The 26,177-nt window shown below is 37.4% G+C and overlaps 1 protein-coding gene across 1 annotated transcript in view; it reads left to right on the top strand.

Moving 5' to 3' along the window:
* Positions 1 to 26,177, top strand: part of LOC136244310 (uncharacterized) — a 61,413-nt gene that overhangs the window by 14,945 nt on the left and 20,291 nt on the right. The window contains exons 2-5 of the mRNA XM_066035867.1: positions 7,341 to 7,918; positions 11,473 to 11,631; positions 19,259 to 19,466; positions 19,527 to 19,607. Coding sequence (XP_065891939.1) covers positions 7,341 to 7,918; positions 11,473 to 11,631; positions 19,259 to 19,466; positions 19,527 to 19,607 — 1,026 coding nt within the window. The remainder of the gene's footprint in view (positions 1 to 7,340; positions 7,919 to 11,472; positions 11,632 to 19,258; positions 19,467 to 19,526; positions 19,608 to 26,177) is intronic.

The following is a 26,177-nucleotide window of genomic DNA, read 5'->3' as shown; positions in this document are numbered from 1 at the left end:
GCGGAGTTTCGAGGGTAAGGCTGCTTTCGAGCAATCACTAAATCAATCGTCGGTTGATCGCTGCTGGCCATGGAAACACTCGTAGCAGTAGTACTACTCGACGACTCCTTCTCACTGGCTTGTTTGGCTTCTTCTTTCGCTTCTCGATAGGTTTCCACGTGACATTCTTCCAAGTGCTGCCACAAATTTGTTGTATTCCCAACATAAGAGTAGTCCCGTTTGCACAGTTTACAAAAAACACGTTTTCGTTCTTCTTATCAGGTTCTATCATTTTCTCATCTCTGCTGGGGAAGCCGAAATGCTTCCACACAACACTGGTCGAGTTCTCTAACGGTAACAAAGTTACTAAATCTTCTTCCGCGAAAGAATGCGTCGCCATCTTGAATTCGCCAATACGCATGCGTGTGACATCATAACATCGTGATGATTCTATAATACACATCGACATCGCGATTGTTCAGTGGCAATCGTGATTAATCGTAGAATCGATATAATCGCTCAGGCCTACCCCAGACCCCATACTTCGCATGCTAGTGTACTTTGCGCACTAAGGTACAGTTAATGGTTTTAAAACATTTTGTAGCTTACAGCCATCCCACATGACTTGCCCCCCACTTTGAATACTGTTCTCCTCCCCTGAACGGAACTATCAATCACTGCCTCAAAAGTGCAGTGGCCATTACTCTTCGCTTTCAGCTGTGTTCAGCCCGTTACACGGCATTACAAATGAAGAACAGTGTTAGAATCGTCTCTGCAATCAGTCCATTCACCACGAAAAATACGAACGATTCCCAATGTACTGTAGGGAAGCCATATACATCGTGCTACCGCAAATTGACACCTTTGGCTGTCAGCAAAAAGAAATGGGACACAAAGGAGGACAAAGGTAAGTCCATGATGCGTGCATTGTACGTATTGCGGTATGCCAAAAGGCACGTCTTGGGACGAAGCAATGTCGAGCAGTGAAAAAATTAAGCCCATAGCCTTAGCCGTTATTGAATTACGCTTTCCTGCAGGCAGGCAGGTAGGCAGGCAGGCAGGCAGGCAGGCAGGCAGGGCAAACTAAAACTTGGAGTTATTGCAGCCACACCTCCCATGTTAGTCTCAGACACACTAGGAAGAAATTTCATGCCACTTAGTTTGATGGAAGGAAAGCTCAGATCCATGTGAGACTTGTGCTGTGCATGGAGTGATAACCAAACTATATTGCTGTATAGTAAAGGTTTGTGGGCTTTCCTTTTGTTGATTGCTGGGTTGCTCTGAATACAAAAATACGTGATTTCTGGATGATTTTCGGCAAAGAGTATCTCCGTACCATATCCACAATAGTAAATCGATTTATTTCTACTGATTTATAATCAGGTATAAACCTGGACTATATATGCCAAGTATGGGAAGGAACCCATACTTCATACGGAGGGTGCACAAATTTTCATGATTTCCAGTACAAAACAATCGCGATTCCCGTCATATGGAAAAAGATAATAAGGCTTAGTGGTATGTAGAAAAATACCTTGACATACCCTACAGGTTGAAATAGTAGGGGAGTAATTTTGTGTTTATTGACTTTTTTTATTGCAGACCCTACTTTAGGATCATACTGAAGGAACTTTTGGGCTTGGTTATACCTAACCGATAGATCCTGTGCATGCCAAGGCATGGTCTTTTGCCTAAAACCGGAAAAAAGTTGCTAGGGCTTCAAGTTTCACAATATTTTATGAGAAAAGTGAGGGCCAAAGGATCAAGCATTCTATTGCAAAAACCTTCCCTAGGCAGAATAACTCACCATGCAGTAAATATTTATATACTTTTACCCAGTAACTTACTTTATACCAGCGCTACTCTATCTTTTAGAATTATTCCTTCATATTAGCATTAAAAAAATTTGTAGGCATAGAATGCATACGTTTTTGCACTCAAAAAATGGTGGATGCATTATTTTGATGATGTAATAAAGTGCCACGCCTTAGCTTGCACATGGTCTATACTGCCAAGTTCCAGGATGGTGTTGTGAAGCTGGCTGTTCGGTGAATTTTTTGGCTAGGAAAACCCAAATCTCCATGATCCCTAATATACAGTACTATCGTACTGTATGATTAAATGCCAAATACCATATATCTGGCCTCCCCCACATCATTATACTAAGCGGCGCCACTATCATGCAACTATCAATATAACTGATTGGCTATATCATATCATATCACCACCTTATATATCGTGGCAACACTAGTAAGAGACAGCTATTTAGGCACCTGTATCAGGGGCGAATCTAGGATTTATAAAAGGGGGGGGGGGGGCTAACTCAAGGTACTAATCTCTTGGGTAGAGGTGTGCAAAGCTTCCCAGCATGCGAAGCATGCTGGAACTAGGGGGTCTGGGGGCATGCCCCCCCCCCCCAGGAAATTTTTGAAAAATAGATGCTAAAATACTGCAATTTGGAGACATTTCCACATAAAATTCATAATATTTTCTGCCTGTAGATATTTTATATACTGCCTTTAGATTATAGGTATGGCTCTCTGAAGCATTTTGTTAATGGAAAAGTTTGGGTAGGTACATACAACCAAGTACATGATGCACCCTCTCACAACTGCACAACACTGAATAGGTGCATATTAGAATAATAATGTTGAAAGTGGAAAATTTTGAAATTTGAACAATACAAGATTGAATCTGAGAGCCTTTTCAATGGAAATTGTGTACCTGAATTAAGTATTGCCATACATATTAACTACACAAGTAGATGAATGAAGCCCTTTAAACAGACCACTGCACTTCAGTGTATGTATAGGTGCAGGCAGATTTGGAAAAAAATCCATAACAGAAGTAACTATATGCTTCCAGTGAATGTTTTATTAGAGTAGTTAGCTGACTGCTCTATTAGAGTATCTCGATCTTGTACACCTCCAATACTGATCCGGGTCTTTGTTGCATAAACTTTAGCATAAATCCACTGATAATACCTTGGAAAGATGTTTATAAGGTGGTTTTATGAGTATTTGTATTATTAGTGATCATATAATTATGCTAAGACAAAATTTCATTATAATACTCAGTATATTGATCAAGTAAAGCCTAAAAGTGAAGGGGGGGGCTTCAGCCCCAAAAGCCCCCCCGCCCCCCTCCCTGGATCCGCCCCTGTGTATAGTGTGATTTTTTCTTAGAAACAGTAGTTTATATGGCTACAATACATTAGGTCTAGAATAGCTACATAAAATTAATAACTATAAACTTATTTGAAATGTGTGAGGTCAACTGTAAATCGAAACAGTAGAAGGTTGCCACTGCCTAATCATCTCAGTGGCTGTTATATTAGAGTATCAAGACACATGGTAGTGTGTCGTGCGGCCCAAGAAGCGGGCGCGCCACACGGTGAGCATATTTACAGGAAGAAAGAAAACGTCATTTTCACACCTTTGTATCTCGGTGATACCTCATCCGATTGGAACCAAATTTGCTACAGAGTTTCCCGCCAGCCAGGGGAGTCTACATTCCAAATTTGCAGGAAATCGCTCCAGCCATTTCCGAGATACGAGCTGCCAAAGTTTCGATTTATTTTCTTCATTTTTTTCCTTCGTCTTTTCTCACACGAAAACGCGTAGTCCGATCGCCTTGAAATTTGGCACACAGAAAGGGAGTCCAAAGGCGAATCCTAGCATCAAATTTGGTGCAAATCCGATGAATGGTTCATGAGTTATGACTGATTAAAACAAAAATTAATTAAAACATCTTGATTAAAACAAGATCCATTTGTTGTCACGCCTACAGGTTAAACCGCTTCATGGAATGAGTTGAAAATTGCTATGTAGATGGAGTAACCATCGTAGGAGTGCCTTTTGGTGGTTTGTAAGGAATCGAGATAAAGTCCATGGAAATATGACACAAAATCCAACCTGTGTCACAATTACGCGATCGATTTTTATGAATAAAAAATATTAGTTTTCACGCCTACTAGGCAAACCGTTTAGAGCAATGAGCTGAAAATTGGTGTATAGCTGGAATAATCTTCATAGAAAGTCCGTGCAGTAGTACAGAAGAATCGGATTACAAACCACTGAGTTATGATTCGAAAGCCAACTCCGTGTAGCAAATGCGAGATCGAGATACTCTAATAGAACAGTCACCCTAATAGAGCATTCGGCTAATTTATTTACTCCATTATATAATTCTATTACATTACAAGTTATTCTGTAGGGAGTTCAGCTGCAAACAGTTAATCTTATAGACAGTTCAGCAAGAAGCAAGTCACCCTGTGGAGAGTTAAGCTACAAATATATCACTGTAGAGATTCAGAACATTAAAAGTCACACTGAAGAGAGTTCAGCTATAAACAAGTCATGCACCCTGTAGAGAGTTCACCTACTATCAAGTCACTCTCTAGAGGATTCAGCTACACACAAGCCACTGTGGAGAGAGTTCAGCTACAAACAAATTACCCTGTAGAGAGATCAGCTACAAACAAAACACGAGTTCAGCTACAAACAAATCAACCTTTAGAGCGATCAGCAACAAACAAATCAACTTGTAGAGAGATCAGCTACAAACAAATCAAGCTGCAGAGAGATCATCTACAAACAAATCAGCTTGTAGAGAGATCAGTTACACACAAATCAACCTGTAGAGAGATAAGCTAGAAACAAATGACCCTGTAGAGGGATCAGCTAGAAGAAGCCACCTTGTAGAGAGTTCAGCTACAAAAAACCATCATGTAGAGAGTTCAGCTACAAACAAATCACCCTGTAGAGTGATCAGCTAGAAGAAGTTACCTTGTATATAGTTCAGCTACAAACAATTCACCCTGTAGAAAGATCAGCCAGAAGAAGTCACCTTGTCGAGAGTTCAGTTACAAAGAAACCATCATGTATAGAGTTCAGCTGCAAAGAAACCACTATGTAGAGAATTCAACTAAACAACAAATCACCCTGTAGAGAAGAAGTTACCTTGTAGAGAGTTCAGCTACAAAGAAACCATCATGTAGAGAGTTCGGCTACAAAGAAACCACCATGTAGAGAGTTTAGCTGCAAACAAATCACCCTGTAGGGAGTTCAGCTACAAAAAAAAATCACCCTGTAGAGAGTTCAGCTAGATGAAGTCACCTTATAGAGAGTTCAGCTACAAAGAAACCATCATGTAGAGAGTTCAGCTACAAAGAAACCACCATGTAGAGAGTTTAGCTGCAAACAAATCACCTATAGAGAGTTCAGCTAGAAACAAATCACCCTGTAGAGAGACCAGCTAGAAGAGATCACCTTGTAGAGAGTTCAGCTACAAAGAAACCATCCTGTATATAGTTCAGCTACATTTCAAGTAACCCAGTAGAGAGATCAGCTGCAAAAAATATCCTGCGGGGAATAATGAGCATGTAATAAATATATGTATATATAACTTGTATAATTATTAATAAAATCAAAAATAATTGAAGTATTAAAAATCTTCTTTAAGTTTTTTTCTTCTTCCTGCGGTAAAGAAAAAAACACATGGGTTAAAAAAACCCAAAAGCCAGCCATAGGCCGGCTTTGCAGTATACAAATACAAAAAGAAGTGATATCTAATCAAAAACAGCCAAGCTGTAAAAAAGGTGCGGCCCCCAAAAAGGCCATGGTGAAAAAAGATGTGAAATCCAAGGTGGCGGCCAAGAAATGGCTGTGATGGTAGGTTAATGGTTAAATTTTAATAACGACAATTCAGGTGAATTTTGTGCCGCTTGGTCTTGGCACCAAATTCACCTGAATTGTCATTATTAAAATTTAACCATTAACCTACCATCACAGCCATTTCTTGGCCGCCACCTTGGATTTCACATCTTTTTACACCATGGCCTTTTTGGGGGCCGCACCTTTTATTACAGCTTGGCTGTTTTTGATTAGATATTAATTAAACATAGTATTTTTACTGGTTTTCGTACTGAGATATCCTTAGATAGTTTGTATAGTTATGTAATATGGGTGCAATTAATTTAGTTTAGTTAGTGAAATAATGTAAAATTTAATAAACTTATAAACAGTCACTGAGGTGATTAAGCAATGACGACCTTCTGTACATTGTTGAGGTTTATTTCTGACCTCCCACATCTCAGCATAATGTATTGTAGTTGTGTATATGAAGTAACTACATCTACTACTCGAATTGACAAAAACCACTCTATACAGGTGCCTTTTCAAATGGTTGTAATCTAGTGCGATACTTAAACATGCCAAAATAAAATGAGTTGCTGTATCTGGAATTATAATTGAAATTTGGTGTCTGACGATTTGTCAAGTACCATGGAAACAGGCAATATCTGCAATTCTACTTGACAAAAATTTAATCTGCTTATATCACAGGGGATAGCTCTACCAGTCAGTACCACAAAATAACATATAAGTTACATGGGAAGGGTAGAGATGGAGGCATCCGAACGATTGTTACTTCATCCAAGCATCAATACTTTTGGACAATGGCTTCAAAGGTCACTGCAACTACTCAATATAACCAAATCCTTTCAAATTTTATACATGGAAGTTATAGTCATAGGTGTTCATAATAGTGCCAAAATAATCAGCTCTCATTACTCTTCTAGGAAATGTATTGCATCCAAAAACTTACGGTGGTTGATAATGCTTGAGCTGCTCTACTGGTTTTCAGTTCACTCTTCTCAGCAGTTTATCTGGTAGACGTGAAAACAAATAGTTGCTTTTTTTATTCACAAAACTTGATTGTGCAGTTGTGACACAGGTTGGGTTTTGTGTCATATCACCATGGTCTTTATCTCGATTCCTTTGAATCCACAAAAAGGCACTCCTACAATGGTTACTTTATCTACATATCCATTTTCAACTCAATCCTCCAAGGGGTTTATACCATGGGCATGACAGAATTTCAATATTATTTTATGTGATTAATCAGTCATACCTCCGTGATTGTTCATTGGATTCCCACCAAACTTGGTACTGAGATGATAGCAAAGTGCACAATCAACAGTTTTTATGGCTAGTAGCTACAGTAGCTTAGTATAGCATCTTGTGTGTGTTTTAGTTGTCAAATTTCAGTTTAATCACCACATGTATCTTGGAAATTGCTAGGGAAATTTTCTTCAATTTTGGTATATAGACTCCCCTACCTGGCAGGCAAAACTATAGTACATTTGGTTCCAATTGGATAAGAGATCATGGAGCACATATGCATGAAAATCACATTTTCTTTCTTCCAATCATTATAGTCATATTGTTGCACGCTGGCTTCTTGGGCCTCACAATAAAGTACTGTGTTTCTTGATCACCTTAAGAATAAGTAGCTAATATTGCTGTACTAGAGCACTTAATATTACTGATATTGCTGTTGCATTGTTGTTTGTTATACAGGCCCTAGCCATCTGCCACCTGACAATAATTTTTGGATTAGTGATATTGAAACTCACATGTTTGATAGTACTGGAGGGACATTTTACTCTTTTGATCATGAAGTAACTGTTACTGTTCCAACTGGTGCTATCCCAGAAGGAAGGCAAGCAGAGCTGAAATTTGCTGCTACTTTGTTTGCACCAGTAAAATTCACACCTGACATAATACCAGTGTCTGCAATAATTTGGTTGTGTATGAATGTGGAACTGAAGAATCCTATTACACTATGTTTGCCACATTCTGTATGTGTTCAAACCAAGCATCATGTTAATAACTTACACTTTGCTAAAATGGCTCATTCATCATCGTCTGAAGGACTGATGAAGGTTATAGAAGGTGGAGAGTTTAATATTGGTGAAAGTTTTGGACTTCTAGAAGTTTATCATTTCTGCTATTACTGTATGGTTTTTAGTACAACTTGTGCTGATAATATTCCAGAAAATCTATATAAAATTATAGCTATGAAGCACAAGAAACCAATGGTGGATCACTGGAAATGTGATGTGTGCATAATACCATCTCTTCCAACATGTAGAACGGTAAAAGAATGCACGACACTATACATTCATAGTGATATTATAGTTTTATATCAAATAGATGTACAATCTGTGAAAAAGATGCATCTCCAGATCATTATTTAATTCCATCCATTTCTTGGTTACTATCTTCGATTTTACATTTTTTCACCCTAGCATTTTTGAAGTGTTGCACCTTTTTCACAATTTATTTGTTTGGTGGAGATTACGTCTTATTGTATTAATTTGCAAGCTCTAAAATTGGATTACGGTAGCTGGGAATTTGCTGTCATAACCGTCTTGATGCAGGAAAATCAGAGTTATAGTGAAAAGTTACAATAGGTTTTCAGATTTAATTTAATTTATAACCATGACAACAAATCGGTCCTTTTGCATTAATAACTCGATGACTTTTTATCATATCCAAACTAAACTTTCTGCCAAAATTTGCCTTTAAACACTGAAAGTAATCTTAAACCATTTTGTATAAAGCATCCTAAATTTCAAGAAAATTGGATGATGTGTTTGCATTTTATAGCAGTTTTTGTCATTACAAATGAAATTAGCAAAGTATTGAGGGCTTGTATCTCAACTTCTGGGGGTGATTAGGTTCAAATTTGCTATGTGAATCATTGAATGTAGAGGGCATTTTCGCAAAACAGATGTTATCTTTTTTGTATCAGTATCATGGAGTACATATGCATGAAAACTACATATTATATGTTCTTGTTAATATCACACTGGTTTAATGTACTGGTTCTAGGGTTGTACAACTGTGTCTTGATGGACATTTATGTACACATAATAAAAAATTTTGTTACAAAATATTTTTATTGCTGCTGGATTTTTGAAAATCCGCATTGTTGTCACGCATGAAATAATTAGAATTTTACCATTCACTGTGTTACCATTAGGGAATAGTGTTGTACAGAATTTATTGTAATTAAAAGGTATCAAGACCTGTGATAGCCAGTGTGGGCACATGACTGACGAGTGTGTATTTTACAGGAACCAAGAAAACTCTGTTTTTATACATCCGTAACTCAGTAATAGTTGAACAGAAACTAACTTTTTTGCTGTGGAAACTTCCCCAGGGTAGGGAACCTCCAAATCCAAATATTAGGGGAATCCATTTATCCATTTATAAGATACATGCTCTCAAAGTTCATCTTTTTCTTTGTATTTTTTTACTTTATCTTCTTCTTATTCGTCTACTTCTTTTTATACACTGTAGAAAAATCATAATAACTTCTGCGTGCTCTGGTTAATTTACTTAAATTTTAGAGAGCGATAAGTGCATAATACTGCACATTTACAGTCCGATTTTGGTACAAATCAGACAAAGAGCAAGCAAGTTATGTACAATTGTGAAAGGCAATTTGTTGTAACGCCTCCAGGGTAAAGAGCTTGACAGAATACATTGAAAATCGGACTGTACATAAAGTAACCATCATAGTGCAAGCCTTTTTTTAGGTTTGAAAAAAAATTGCATTAATAGTCATGGAGCTATAACAAAAATGCCAGCCATGTGTAAAAAGCGCACAGTCGAGTTCTGCTAATAAAAAAAGAAGTGGATATTTAGCCGGTCACTGGTCATGGTGCAAGTATTTATTTAGCAGGTCATTTGTTGTATAAACATTAGGAATTCATCCCTATATTTAAGAAACAGTTGTAGGATTAGGAACAGTGCCCCTAAGATTAGGAAAAGCATTCCTAGGATTATGTACAGTGCTTCTAGGAATAGGAACAGTGCTCTTACGATCAGGAAGATGCACAACTAGGATTAGGACATGGTTTTTAGCCATGAGGTTAAGGTTAGGATATGGGTTAAATGATATAGTATTTTATATTTGTAACATTAAATAGTACAAAAACAAGGGGAGTAACCAGCAAGCACTGGTGGTACAGTGGTAGGGTGTAGGTATTCCACACGTGGACGTCCAGGTTCGAACCTTGGTTGTGATAATCTTTTTTCTTTGTTTTTTGTACCTTCTCGTGTCACAGTTTTTTTCAATTTTTTAAAATAGCAACTACCAGCTAAATATCGACAGCCAATAAAAAAATATATTCTTGCCATGCCTACCAGGAAAACTAACTAATGGAATCAACTGAAAATAGGTAGAGAGGTAGATTAATGATTTTAGAACAATCAGTAGTTTACAAGGAATCAGATCAATAACAACTGAGTTACACCACAAAAGCAACTAGGTGTAACAAGTGTGCAATTAAGATACTTTAATAGTGCAGTCACTCTAATAGAACACTCAGCTACATAATAAATCACTGTATTAGAATGTTCAGCTACAATCAGTTCACAATGTAGAGAGTTCAAGTCACCCTGTAGAGAGAGAAGCTGCAAACTAGTCACCCTGTAGAGAGTTCAGCCATAAACATGTCATTATCTAGAGAGTTTAGCTAAAAATAAATGTGACTGGATTTGACAAAACCAGGCTAACACACACATTCAGATATGTGACTTTAAAGGACTGTAATTCAATATAGGAGTAAGCTGTTGCTTTAGTACTTTGAACTGATGTTGCATAATGCAATGAAAGGTTTATGTAAAAGTTGTAGCTGTGTAGCATAGTGAGTGGTCAAGTTAAAGTCAAAGAATTGGATGTGTGTGGAAGCCTGCATATAGTTTTGCCAAATCCGGTCACAAATTACTCTGTAAAGAGTTTGACTATAGGCAAGTTACAATGTAGAAATTTCAGCCACAAATAAATCACCCTATGGAGAGTTGAGCCACCAACAAGTCACCCTGTAGAGAGTTCAGCTACTGTACACTGGAAGTCACTCTGTAGTGAGTTCAGCTGCAAACAAATTACCTTGTAGAGATTTCTGCTACAAGCTATGTAGTCTACCTGTAGGAGAAGGGACATGTGATATTTTTTCCATACGGTATTGATTTTGTGAAAAAATGAATCTTTAAAAATATGTATTCAGAGAATTCATACAGCTCTTGATGTCTTCCTCCTTTCTGCACTAAAGAAAAGTTCAAGTAAAAGAAACTCCAAAGCTGGCCACAGGCTGGCTTTGGAGTATACAATAGTAAAAAGAAGTGATATCTATACAAAAGCAGTCAAGCTGAGAAAAAAAAGGTGCAGCCCCCAAAAAGCCGGAGTGACAAAATGTGAAATCAAAGGTGGTGGCCAAGAAATGACTGATGGCAAGTAAATTAAAATTTTGCCATTGACCTACCATCACAGTCATTGTTTGGCCACCACCTTTGATTTCACATCTTCTTTTTGAAGGCCACACCTTTTGTTTTACTGCTTGGCTGTTTTAAAGCTGTTTGAATCATTAGAGTGCTGTTTTGGTCATAATAGGACTGAAAATACAGGCACATATGCATACAATACACCATGTATACATATACACCCTGCATATTAGAGTTTTAATTTCTTGAACTTTGCCTGTAAATGCAAACATGATTTTTCTAACAATATATTCATTTTTCAGTGGTTTAGTACATTAATCATAGTATAATATTAAAAACTTTCATCACTATAGCTACTGTGTTTTAAATTCAGCAAGCGATAAATAAGAAATAAAATTAAACATTTATTATTTCTTAGGGCTTGCAAATGCAGTATGATGGCAACTTCATATGTGATGAAGAATGGTTAGATTTTTCATTTGCACCATCATCAAATGAAGTGAGCATTGAGATTGAAGAATCTCAGTTTAGCAGGAGTGCTGATGTTAAAATCATATCGAACTATGAAATAAATAAGGTATAGTTATTATTTTGTGTTTTGGAATTATTTTATGCACCATAAGAAATTTTGCTTGTATAAATTATTATGTTCACTTGTTGCATGTTGCGTGTGCGTGGTCAAAGGAAAGTTTACTCTTATTTGTATCCAGCTGCACTCTCCAAGGTTCCAGGTGTGCAAATTAATCCATAAGCCACTTTTATGTAGTTGGTGAAGGTCATTGAACTGGCATTAATGTACTACAAGATGGCTCCTTTCCACTTTCCTAAATCCAGGTGGACCACACATTAGGTTTCGTTTGTATTTTGTGACATAATTGCTAGCACAATGTCATGTATTATAGGCTCTAATGCACTTTTTCTTACTGACGCTTGTTAAACTTAATAGCCATCTTATTTCCAAAATCTGCTTTTTGAAAGATGGAGTGTTTTTACTCCAAAAAAGTTTTAATGCTTGCCTTCTGCAGTTTATATGAAGTACTCTAGAGAATAGACTCAAGTATACTAGCAGTGGCTAGGCTTTCACTACTTAGCATCATTCCAGCTATTTGTTTACAATAAACCAGTTACATATAGAACATGGCTTTGCCTCTTGCTGCTGTACATTAGTCTCTTGGCCATGCTTGCATACTGTCTTTTCCATATTGCAATTTGCTGCAGTATTTTAACCAGTATATTAAATGGCAAACACTAATCAGCTAACAACCAGTTTTATTCACCACTTTCTACATATTTCATGTAAACAGTTTTCATTTTAGAGTGCTTGTTTCCCAATATGGTTGTCAGGTATGTAAACCGGTTACCACCAATACGTAAGCATGTTGCAAAGCCAATAAAAACATTGCTTATAAATTGATTTCTGCTGTTTAACCAATTACTTAGTGCATGGGTTGTAAAGTCTGATGCACACATAATAAACTAACTGGATCAACCTCAGGAGAGGGAATCTTCTTTCCAGCCAGAAAGTATGCAATGTACACGTTCAAATGTAAATAATGAATATGCTTCACAATAAACAGCATTCATTTTATTTTGTAATGCAGTAAGATGTATCTTGGCTGAGTAAATTTTAATGAAATAAGATCAAGGTACATTGGAACCAGCTATGTATGTACTGTACCAGCAAAATCTGGATAAATGGTCCAAAATATTCTTTAGTATTTGTGACCAGATCTATGAAAAGAAATTTTACAGCCTTTCCAAGTTTCCAAGTTTGACTAATCGTAACTCTCTAGAGATTACACTAAGCAGTAGTACTACATTTGTTATAGACACAATGTCAGATTTCAGGCTAGTACCATATTCACAGGTTAAGTTATGGGTTGTCAAGTTCATGCAATTGGAAAAGCTGTAAGACTCCTATTTTGCAGTCTGGTCACATTTGTGCTGGTAAGGATGGATTTGGTTAGTCCCTATGTGTTCGTAATGCAGGTTCCACTACACTCCAGATACTGACTGTATCACACGAATCAAAAAAAAATTACTGTACTTTGTAATAATAAGTCAGCATTAAGGCATAATCTTGATTTTGAAAGTGTAATTTTGAGCACATTCTGTCTAATTTTGATTTGAGCCACTGCTGAAATACATGTAATAGTTGTAACATGGGCAGGAGGGCTTCGCCTGATATGTTTGACAGACTGCCCACGGGACGCAGGCCTGAGGACATGCATATCAGGGCAAAGCCTGAATTCCCTGTATTACAGCTAATCATTATGTAACACTTCCGATCTGTATCAGTGTAATGGCCTTAATTGGGCGATCAATCACTCAAGCCAATACAAGCGCATCCACTTATATAATATGTGACCGGATCTGGGAAAACCTGACACAATAACGCATTTTCGAATTCCTGTTAATTAAATATTTGTAATCTACTTAGCCAAGTGTACATTCTGGCAAAATTTCACAGATCCGGTCACACACACGAGTGCACACACACACACACACACACACGCACACGCACACGCACACACACACACACATATAATTTATACACTAATATTTTACAATTTGTCAATTTAAAAATGAAGTAGGGATCTATGCATTAAAAAGATGGTATAATAGCATAGATCAGTGGGAAAGTCCCTACTTTGGAATTGAACAAAATTATAGCTAATGTGCAAAAGTAGGGACTTTCCCACCATGCTGTGCTGTAATACCATCATTATCTCTTGTTCACTACTTTTTATTGCATAGATCCTTACTTCATTTTTAAATTAACATTTTAAAAATACTAGTTTGTTTAGTTTTTTTTTTCTTTTTTGTAGCACAGCTAGTAACTTGTGACTGTTCTATTAGAATATCATACATGACTGTTGTATTAGAGTATCTTGAGTCAACAAAGGGGTGTGCAGCTACCCAGACCAATAAGGATGAGGCTGTCTTGTTTACTGTTAAGAAAATACCTTGATTGATAAGAGGTGAGGTCTCCACACTCTATTCGTATTAGTCCACCTAGAACATTATTCAATGGTTGTGGTCATGAACGGGATCCCAATCTCGAAGTTGCAGATATCTAGCTACCTAGACCAATAAGGATGAGGCTGTCTTGTTTACTGTTAAGAAAATACCTTGATTGATAAGAGGTGAGGTCTCCACACTCTATTCGTATTAGTCCACCTAGAACATCATTCAATGGTTGTGGTCATGAACGGGATCCCAATCTCGAAGTTGCAGATATCTAGCTAGTATACCTCTTATAGAAGTGCCGGGACTGAAGCACTTCTGAAGCCCAACTCTGAAATAATTCTGTGGCATCTAAATATGCTGCAGAAAAAAAGGTTGATATGGAAAATTAACACCAAATTTCAAGTTTTAGCGATTTTAAAAAAATTCTGTATCTGTGCACCGCCAGTAAGTGTTTTCTTGTTTTTAATGCCATATTTTGTGTTAGATGGATTAATATTATTCCATAAAGACGACTTTCGTGATTTAAGATGTACTCTAACATGATTTTTGAAGGTGAAATTTTATGAGGAACACATCATTTTTCAGGGATCTCTACTTAAACAGTCCTACTGTACTGTTAGATATATCAAAACACACAGTAGTGTGTAGTGCGGCCAAGTGAGTCGGCGTGACACACCATGAGTGTATTGCCAGGAAGGACGAAAACAGCTTTTCACACATGCATAGCTTCATCTTCTTCCAAAGCACACAATTTTTGCATTATAGCTGTCCCCCAAGTAGGGTATGCCACACAGCAAATTTGCTTAAATCTGCAAGAACCATTTGCAAGATACAAACATTCAAAGTTTCATTTAATTTCTTCAAGTTTTTATTTTCTTCTTAAGCCATAGGGGGGCTATCAAGGCTTCAATTTCTTTTCACACACTTTGCAAAAATTGCTATAATACACAAACATGTAACTCGATTGCATTGATATTTGGCACAAGTGAAGAGTGTATAGAGATGAATCCGCATACCAAAGTTTGTTATGAATCTGATAATATCCAAGAAGTAGTAAGTATTTATTCACGTAACAGGGTGAACTGAGTAGGGGAATGACTTGAAAATTCGTGTGTACATAGGCTGATCATCATAGCAGTACCTTTTGGTGGTTAGATCGGCAACAGACTTACAGCTATAGTAAAGTTATAAAGCAAAAACCAAACAAGTGTAAAATTGTGGGATTGAGATACTCTAATAGAGCAGTCAATGCGAGGTAAAAAGATGCATACAAAATGTCAAAGAAAGCTTACCATGCAGAGTTCGAACCAAGGACCTCCATACCTAACACTTGCATACTTAACCACTGGAGCACTGCTATCTTGGCTAATCACTTCACTTAATTTCTACCTTATAAATGAAAATTCTAGCTTAAAATTACTCAATTAGTAAACTTAGAAAATCTACCAACTGAGAATCTAGATTGTTCTAGAACATTCTGTGTGTGTTCTATTAGATGATTTTCAATGAGAGCAAAATGTGCGCTCTATTAGAGTATTAGCACTATACTATTGTTGTATTCGAGGCTCAGTCTAGTAGCTATTTCATCACATCGGAGCCATTTTTGTATTGATCAGTGGTATATTGGTAGTATTAACTTAGTCTCACCCCCAGGCAGTATGCGAACAGACTAGTATGAACTACTCATGTTAATCATCTTCATAATTATCATAATAAGGTCTATGCTAAGAAAACTTGTGATACCACAGGCTGGAAATCATATCCCAGTTTAAAAAGGTTCAAGATTTGCTTTGTTTTAAAGTTGAGCAACTGCACATTGCATGAAAAATTGAGATACCCTAATACAACAGTCACTGCAAAATAAAATATCCTACAATCATGCATACCTAACTTGCAAGGAATTCACTTTCATATAAATCACTATTAATAGTGGAAATACATACATATAATGCAACTTTATATGTGACCGGATTTGCAAAAAGGTACCTTTTCCACACATTTTACATACCAGCAAACAAAATGTCATAGCTGTTGACTTCTTGTACTGATTAAGTTGCTCTTTGCATCAAAATGTAGCCAGATACTGTAGCTACACTCATGGAAAATGTCAGATAATTATATGCAACAATTAAAAAGTTATGTAGTTGTAAAGTTCAAATAATGGGTCAAATTTTGTGTGTGAAAAAGGTACCTTTTCGCAAATCCGGTCACATATTATGGCCATCGTGCATGCACGAACAAACAAAATTAATAATGTTTGTGGTAGACACCCAAACAATAATACCGAAAGAAGTGATTGAAATAATACTGAATTACTGAAATAATAATACTGAAATAATACTGAAATACTTAAATAATACTGAAATACTTAATTGTTTTTTATCAATAATACTGATGGTTTTCTCTCTTTGTTGGTAGCTGTCCGTGATGAGTAGGTAATTTTCTGTATCACTTGTATGATTATCTATGTTCCTGTAGCAGTTACGATCTGTAGATAAGAAGGAATAGCCTCAAAGCCTTGCAGAAAATACAAAAAGAAGTGAAATCTACTTAAAAACAGCCAAGCTGTAAAAAAGAGTACGGCCTTCAAAAGTCTGGGTGAAAAAGTTGTTAAATCAAAGGTGGCGGCCGTGAAATGGCTGCAATGATGTTAATGATAATAAATTTTATTAATGCACAGAGTCGTTATTAAAAATTGTTAACATTAGCATCATTGCAGCCATTTCATGGCCGCCATAATTGATTTAACAACTTTTTTTACCCAAACTTTTGAAGGCACACTCTTTTTTACAGCTTGACTGGATGTATGCTAGTACATTGTGGCTAAGTTTGGTTATGATGAGTGGACAAATCACAGAGAATTTTGGTTATACAAGTGATGTTTTACTCACTGCTTTTGAATTGTTTGAATACAAAGTTTACTAAAGACCTAGATAAGTAAGCTTGCTTGTAGTGTAGAGTGGTAATTTTATGATGAGGGTGTTGTCTGTATTCAAAAACGTGTGAAAATCAAAAATAAGCTATAGCCTTAGTTCTTACCATAGCCCGACATTTTTCAACTTATAGGGTAGTGAGGATAACAAAACGCTTTCCATCTGAGCAGTTGTCATAGCCAAATCCGAGTCGTGCATACTAATCACATGAGTATTAATCGACCCCACAATTAATTTTGGTCTTATTGTCTATATTATATATATATATAGTTATAAAGAACTTTGCGTGGGAGTATCAAAGCTAAAAAGTGTTCTATATTTGTCATATAAGCACAAGTGTTCTACATTGGGCAGTTATAGAACACTTTAATAGACCACCGTTCTATATCAGGTAGTTATAGAACTACCAGGTCTATTTGGTAGCTGATAGCCTACTTTGAGTGAGTAATCACTCATTCTGGCCAGTACAACCAATCAACCAAGCCAGTGTAGGCTGATAGCCTGATTGCGCTGGCTGACCAGTCAACCCAACCAGTAAGCTCAAAACCACGTGCACTGGATTTAATATTATTTATAGATACACTTGAAGATTTCAATGATGGTTGCTTGTGGTCAGCAGCAGCAGTGAACTTTCTTACTATGTTTTGTTCACATAAACGGACGAGTCCTAGGAATATCATGGAAATAAACTCATTAAAGTACCACAATCGAAAACTTTTAGTTTTGGGAAAAAAAGGAATAGACTCACAAAACAACTAAAGCAGGCACAGCACAGTGTGACACAGGCGAAACACAGGCACAATGCCTGTTCTACCTATGATAACACTACTCTGTGAGTTTCTAATTATTTTGTGTGTCTTGTGTGTATTTCAAATTGAACGTTCTCTATACCATTTAAAGTGCTTCCTTCGCGAATGCTATATGGGAAATATAGCACTCAAAGAGTGGTCTTGAGACAAAATATATTTTTTTGCTTAATGCTATATTTGCCTATCGTCCACTCTTTTCATGCTATATTTCCCGTATAGCACTCGTGACAGTGCTTTAACTAATATATAAAGAACTTTGCGTGGGAGTATCAAAGCAAAAAAGTGTTCTATATTCACCATAAAGGCACAAGTGTTTTATATTGGACAGTTATAGAACACTTTAATAGACCACAGTTCTATATCAGGTAGTTATAGAACTGCCAGGTCTATTTTGTAGGCTGATAGCCTACTTTGAGTTAGTAATCACTCATTTTAGTCAGTACAACCAATCAACCAAGCCAGTGTAGGCTGATAGCCTGACTGTGCTGGCTGACCAGTCAACCCAACCAGTAAGAACCAAACCACTGGATTTTATTTATAGACACACTTGAAGATTTCGATGATGGTTTCTTGTGGTCAGCAGCAGTGAACATTCTTAGTATGTTTTGCTCACATAAACGGACGAGTCCTAGGAATATCACGGAAATATGCTTATTAATATACCGCAATCAAAAACTTTACGTATTGAGAAGATAGACTAGACTCACAAAATGACTAATGAAGGCACAGCACAGTGCAACACAGGCGAAACACTGGCACAATACCTATTCTACCAATGATAACACTCCTCCATGAGTTTCTAATTGTTTTGTGTGTCTTGTGTGTACCTAAAGTTGACAGTTCTCTATACCAGATAAAGCACTGCCTTTCGCTCGTGCTATACAGGAAATATAGCACGCAAAGAGTGGTCTTGAGACGAAATATAGCACTCGGCTTCGCCTCATGCTATATTTGTCTCTCACCCACTCTTTTCGTGCTATATTTCCCGTATAGCACTCACGGTAGTGTTTTATCTAGTACATATATATTATATATACATATAAATCACTACCCAGCTGGGCTACATTCAGATTTAGCCAGGGCAAAGTCACCAGCTGGGTTACATTGCAAATGTAGCACTAGTGGCTCCTTTGATTTGAGGTGTGAAAGTTATGCATAACATGTAGGCTACTTTGAAAGCATAATTGGCAGAATTGAAACTTCCTCATTCTAACCAGATGCAATGTGACCAGCTACGGGACATGTCCTATTACGTAGCTATATTTATACTGCATAACTATCTATAAGTATGTGTGAGTGATATTAACACACTTGTTTTAATATGCTTAATATGCACAATTATACTCATACTGTACTCATGCTCATGCTTTTATATTTACATATTTTGTACTTCTTAAAATTACTTAAATGATAGTGTAGGCATGGTGAGTAAACTCTGAAATATTGTGACAATTTACAGACCATGTGATGTTCATTCTGTTTATTGACTTAGACACAAGTGGACTTTCAACACTGGTATGAAACTGCAGCTTTGAGGGTGCAACTAGAGGATGATGTGCATCACAACTTGTATCCTCGCCGGTTTAAGCTTGAAGTAGTCAACAGAGATCCCCTATTTTTTCATGCACGGAGATATTTAAGATTTAGTCTCTCAGGGGGAAAGAATAGACTGCGAAGAGATATTTCAATTCCAGCTGTTGGTAAGTCAAGTGCTAATGTATCTACATAGCTGTGCTATTTGATTACTTCCATGCTTTTAGAAGAACCTGATACTAATAGGCAAGGTAGCAGCACATCACAATTGTTACCGTCACATTCTGGAAGAATTGATAGCAGTTCAAGTACGTGTTATATACATACTGTGCATTGCTACCTTCTCTATCACAATTTTGCATATAGATTTTCTATTACTCTATGTACATCAATAAACAGTAAAATACAAACTAACTAGCTATTTAAAAGTTTAAAAGGAAGTGTGGATCAATGTAATGCATATTATATAAAATTAAGGAAACAAGTTCAAAATGTTAAAGCTGAGATGAGAATGATCCACACAAAAAAGTAATGGAACAAATCCAACAAGATAAGATGGCTACTTGCTAAAATGAGACACATTTTATTATGTACTTTTGACTAATTTGATATAGCTAGTCCCATTTCAAGAGGCATTAAAATGTGTCTCATTTTAGCAAGTAGCGATCTTATCTTGTTGGACTTGTTTCCTTACTTTTTGTTGCCTCATTTCAGTTGTAACATTTTTGAGCTTGTTTCCTTACTTTTTATAGCATGTTGCATTATATCAATCCCTACTTCCTTTTAAATTTTCAATTTTTATAGGTATTTTGCTCAGTTTTTATGTCTAGCTTGCTAGCTATGGCACAATCACAACATTTTCAATATTAAAATATCAAATGGTACGGTAGTACCATTTAAGTAGGGATCCATTTGAAAATTTTGCTCGCTACCCAAAATTCAACCTTTAAGGAATAGTACTAGTCCATATAATACATATTACAGCTTTAAGGTTACGGTATAGTTTTAAATGCGTGGGCGGAACAAATTACAAAACTTGCTCTAAACCAAGCAGGGATTAATAATTTCAACAACTGTGTTGTGTTAGCAATACAACTAATTGTGCTTGTTTGTTTTTACTACAGAACAACGACTGTTCTTGGGTGTGTGGTCTACAACAGAGCGATATTTTATAAAAACGCGCCGCCAAAAACCAGACTAACAGACTATTGAATCCTTACAATTTCAACACAAATGACTAAACAACTAAAATATCTAGGTCCTGTGGAAGCGACTTTTTAAGTTACTGGTAGTATAGACATTTTATTGAACTTTTAGTAGTTTTTTCAAGTGAAACAAGCTCTTTGAAGGCTTGTATCTGAGTTACTGGGAAGAAACACGCCAAAAATGCTTCCACAGGACCTAATAAATTCAATATACAGTATCACCATGCCCCAGAAATGCCAATAGAACCTACAGCTTTTGCTGTATTTGGCGGCGGAAAAACATGGTAGTGTCAGCTGGAGCTGAGCGATGTACGGGCTGGCTTACTTGTGTTACTACAACAAATTGTAGTGTTCCACCTGCCTCAAACTACACTGTAGCTACATAAAAACATTAAATATGAAGGGCTTCACCTTCATTTAAAACTTTTCATGCTGCTAGACTGGTTTTATGGGCTTCTCAAAAAGTATCGATAGGAATTCAAAATTTTGAATGATTGCCCGTGACTATACCGTAACCTTAAATAAACAAAACGCTTACAAGTAGCTGGATATAGAATTTTTAAAAATCGCCAAAATTTGAATTTTAGTCTCAATAACCGTCTTACTGACCACAGTCGCAAGACTAGAGTCCGAATGAAGCAGCACACGGTCACCATTTTACACCACAATAACAAACTCACCAGCGGAACATGCCTTTTGGGGTTCCGATCAGTGTAGGCCCTTTGTGCCTTTTATTTTCTTTTATCTTCAATCAGGCTGCTTGTCTTCTTCATCCAAGAAAACCATATGTGACCAGATTTTACAGAACCGAACCAAATCGCACATCAGGCAAAATCAAACTAGCACCACCAGTGGATAGCTACACTATCGTACTACAAGTTTTAACCCTCAGCACTACTCAAACTACGCGAGACTGGTTTTAACAGATGTCTTTTCTGGGTGGTGTGGAGTGGTCAAATGGCAGTTTCAGGCCTTGTGAAGGACCTAGCTTGGCAAGAATCAGTGGTTTACTGGTGGACAGCCTTATAATGTTGGCCAGACGTGTTCCCTGTAGATTTTGCTACATATCAGCCACTAAGGAGCCAGCACAACCCTGTAATCTCGTGTCTGGACTCCAATCGTGGTCTGCCTCCATTTTGAGGTCTATCTTTTGCCCTCACCGCCACCCTCCAGCCTCCACCCCTTTGTGAGCACTCGTGATACTACTTCGCTCGTCCAACTGCTCAGATTTTCTATCTTATTTGGCGGGAAACTGTACAAGCAGCTACAAGTACTGGAAGTGGCTTGAAAGGTAACAGATTGATGCATCTTTTGTGTAAATTTCACATGCGTGCTTGCTATCCTTGGAGAGTTATGCTGGCTTCAACTCTTTAAAACCGTCTATCTCGAAACTTCTAATGTGCGATTTGGATCGTTTTTCCAAAATCCAGTCACATATCGAGGTGTTAATTTTTCATGTCAGTACTTTCTTTCAGCAGCATACAGTACAGCTCAACTATAACTTCATCATATCACGCGTGAACATGCATGATTCCACGCCATGTTAGTATGTGGCTCACGTCTGTGTACTCACCTCACTTCTAGTGGAAGTACGCACGCAGAGCAGATGGTCTCGTGGAGTATACAGTGGAAAACCAGTAAACCATGCAGTGAAATGTAAGATACGCATACCACAATTTAATAGCTAGCTAGTACTCAGTTAATGTGTGTACTTATAAAGTACAGTAGCAGACAAAAAATGTTCTTGTTCCACCAGCGTTTAACGTTTAGCACAACACCTCCCGTTGGTGTAGTGTTTTGCTTTTGGCTAACGTTTACCAAGTGCATGAATGGCTAGCTACGTAGTTCATGTTTCTGTGCATTCCTACTGTATGTGTGATTAACTAATATGATACAATGTAATATTGCTGAAGTTTATGTGGATATATGTTACGTGGAAATTATATTTTAATGAGTGGTTAGTTGCAGTTCCACGCAAAATCACGCGCGCTATCATGCGTGGGTTACCATGCGTGTGTGAAGTTATAGTTGAGCTGTACCGTATTTAGACGCCACAGAATTATTTTAGAGCTGGATTTCAGAAGCACTTCAGTCCCAGTGCTGCTATAAGAGGTACACTTGCTGGATATCTGCAACCTCACGATAGGGATCCGGTTCGCAATAGGTTTGCGACCATGCCCACCAAATAAAGATCTAGGCGAACTAATAGTGAAAGAGTATGGAGACCCTAGCTCTTAACAATCTAGCTATTTATTTAACAATAAACAAGATCACCTCACTCCTTATTGGTCGCACACCCCTTGGTTGACTTGAGAAATATTCTAATACAACAGTCACCCTAATACAACAGTCATGTATGATAGAACAGTTACATTGTTCTGGTAGACATAATTTTTATATGAAAAAGAAGCAAGCACAATATAGAATTAATAAATTACATTATTATTCTAAAGGAGACAGGGGCCCCTCAGCAACTGCAAGGTTGACAGCTGGAGGTACACAGGGATGCTTGGATCTAGATCACAATCTCCTGATACACATTACTGAAGAGCGCAGCAAGGAGAACCCCAAACTACAGTGAAGCCTATCCATAACCACACAATGTTGGGAACTCCACTTCTCACTGAGCAAATGGGCAAGATGTTTATGGTATATGCCTTCCCCATACCTACAGATGTGGAAAATACAAGTGGACTAATACAAGTTACATTGTAGCTACGTAGCTGTACCACAACAAAAAATAAACAAACTAGTATTTAATAAAAAAAATTCTTAATTAAAATGAATTAGGAATCTGTGCAATAAAAAGTAGTGAAACAAGAGATGAATTATGGTGGTACACCATAGTGCAATGGGAATGTCCCTACTTTGGCACGTTAGCTATTATTTTGCTCAATGCCAAAGTGGGGACTTCATACTGAGCTATGCTTTAACACCATCATTCATCTGTTGTTTCACTACTTTTATACCATGGCTGACGTGTTAGTGTGCAAAAATCATGAGTGTAGATACTATCAATTAGCTTTTGGAAAGAAAGAGAAGGCCAATGAATGATGAAAATGAACAGCATGGTGCAGTAGACAAAATTTAGTCAAAACAAAAGGTTCGTGAATCTGCCATTATTGCCTTGGCAGCCTGAGCTATACACCTAGCGCTACTGGGTCTAATGGTAGGCAGGCAGGCGGATGAAAATAATACAGGTGAATTTCAAAATTTTAAAATTCACTGTACATTGCAATTGAGAGGTATGTTATAGCAATCATTACAGCTGTACCAATTCATTCCACTAGTTTGTTTTTTTCTGGAAAAATGTATTGCAATGCTATTTTTTTAAAGTGCAAAAGTTTACAAAGCCGTATGATTTCTTACCGATCCCTATTTATTAGGTACTACCATACTTAATGATATCTTGAATAGAGTTGTACCAATGATCAGATCAGTAATCAGCAGAGGCCGATTAATGGTTGTTGTTGCCTTAGTTGCAAATGGGCTGTACTGGGCTGTGACTAGCAGATTATTAATACATTCAGCTGCAGCAACTGCAGTAGTTTTGGAGTTTTTTTTTTATCAAGAAATTGGTATCCATACAAAAACAGCCAAGCTGTGAAAAAAGGTGTGGCCTTAAAAAGCCTGGAGAAAAAAAAGTTGTGAAATCAAAGGTGGTGGCCAATAAATGGCTGCAATGATGTTATACTAATAAATATCAAGACACGCGGTAGTGTGTCGTGCGGCCCAAGAAGCCGGCGCGTAACATCCGTCAGTATATTGACAGGAAGAAAGAAAATGCAATTTTCGAACCTCCGTAGCTCTGTGCTGCCTTGATGAAACAAGACGATTTTTGCTGTGCACACTCCCTCCACCAACAGAACTCCACATTCCAAATTTGAGCGAAATCGCTTCAAGCGTTCCCGAGATATGCGACTTCAAAAATTGGCTTAGTTTCTTTGTTTTTTTCTTCTTGTTTTTCTTCCTCTTTTCGCACACTTACAAAAACTGCTATAAAACGCAAATGCCTTATCCGATTGCCTTGAAATTTGGCACACTGAAGGGGGATATAAAGGCGCATCTCGGTACCAACTTTGGCTGGAATACGATAAACAGGCAAAGAGGTATGAGCGATTATTCACGAAAAATAACACCAATATGTTATCACGCCTACAGGGTAAACCGTGCATGGGAAGAAGCTGAAAATCGGTGGGTGAGTAGGTTAACTATTGAACCTCAAACCTTTTGTGGTTTGAAAGAAATCGAGCTTAAAACCAGGAAGATACATCGAAAAAACCAACAGTGTGTAACAATTATGCAATCGAGATTAGCTAATAAAGAAACGACTGCTTGCCACACCTACCAGATAAACCGCTTGGGGTAATGCTTTGAAAGTTGTTGTACAGATGGAGTAATCATCTTAGAAAGACTCATCAATGGTGTAGAAGAATCAGACTTAAAGCCACGGAGTTATAACACGAAATCCAACTTGGTGCAGCAAGTGCGAGATCGAGATACTCTAATAGAGCAGTCATCCTAATAGAGCAGTCACTTTGAAGAGAATTCAAGAGATCAGCTGGAAACAAGTAACCTGTATAGAGATCAGCTACAAACAAGTCACCCTGTAGAGAGATCAGCTACAAACAATTCACCTTGTAGAGAGATCAGCTAGAAGAAGTTACCTTGTAGGGAGTTCATGCAACTATGGAAAGAGATAGTTCAGCTAGAAGAAATCACCTTGTAGAGTTCAGCTACAAAGAAACCACCGTGTAGAGAGTTCAGCTACAAATAAATCGCCCTGTAGAGAGATCAATAGAAGAACTTACCTTGTAGAGAGTTCAGCTACAAAGAAACCATCATGTAGAGAGTTCAGCTGCAAAAAAATCACCTGTAGAGAGTTCAGCTACAAACAAATCTCCCTGTAGAGAGATCAGCTAGAAGAAGTTTCCTTGTAGAGAGTTCAGCTTCAAACAAATCACCCTGTAGAAAGATCAACTAGAAGAAGTCACCTTGTAGAGAGTTCAGTTACAAAGAAACCACCATGTAGAGAATTCAGCTACAAACTAGTGACCCTGGAGAGACATCAACTAGAAGAAGTTACCTTGTAGAGAGTTCAGCTACAAAGAAACCATTCTGTAAAGAATTCAGCTACAAACAAATCTCCCTGTGGAGAGATCAGCTAGAAGAAGTTATCTTGTAGATAGTTCAGCTACAAAGAAACCATCATTTAGAGAGTTCAGCTTCAAGCAAATCACCTTTAGATAGTTCAGCTACAAACAAATCACCCTGTAGAGAGATCAGCTAGAAAACGTTAACTTGTAGAGAGTTCAGCTACAAAGAAACCATCATTTAGAGAGTTCAGCTTCAAGTAAATCACCTGTAGAGAGTTCAGCTACAAACAAATCTCCATGTAGAGAGATCAGCTAGAAGAAGTTACCTTGTAGAGAGTTCAGCTACAAACAAATCACCCTGTAGAAAGATCAGCAAGAAGAAGTCACCTTGTAGAAAGTTCAGTTACAACCATGTAGAGCGTTCAGCTATAAACTAGTGACCTTGTAGAGACATCAGCTAGAAAAGTTACCTTGTAGAGAGTTCAGCTACAAAGAAACCATTTTGTAAAGAGTTCAGCTGCAAACAAATCACCTGTACAGAATTCAGCTACAAACAAATCACCCTGTAGAGAGATCA

This window comes from Dysidea avara, chromosome 2 (genome assembly GCF_963678975.1).
Source record: "Dysidea avara chromosome 2, odDysAvar1.4, whole genome shotgun sequence".
Classification (NCBI taxonomy): domain Eukaryota; kingdom Metazoa; phylum Porifera; class Demospongiae; order Dictyoceratida; family Dysideidae; genus Dysidea; species Dysidea avara.
This window is presented reverse-complemented; position numbering and strand designations above follow the sequence as displayed.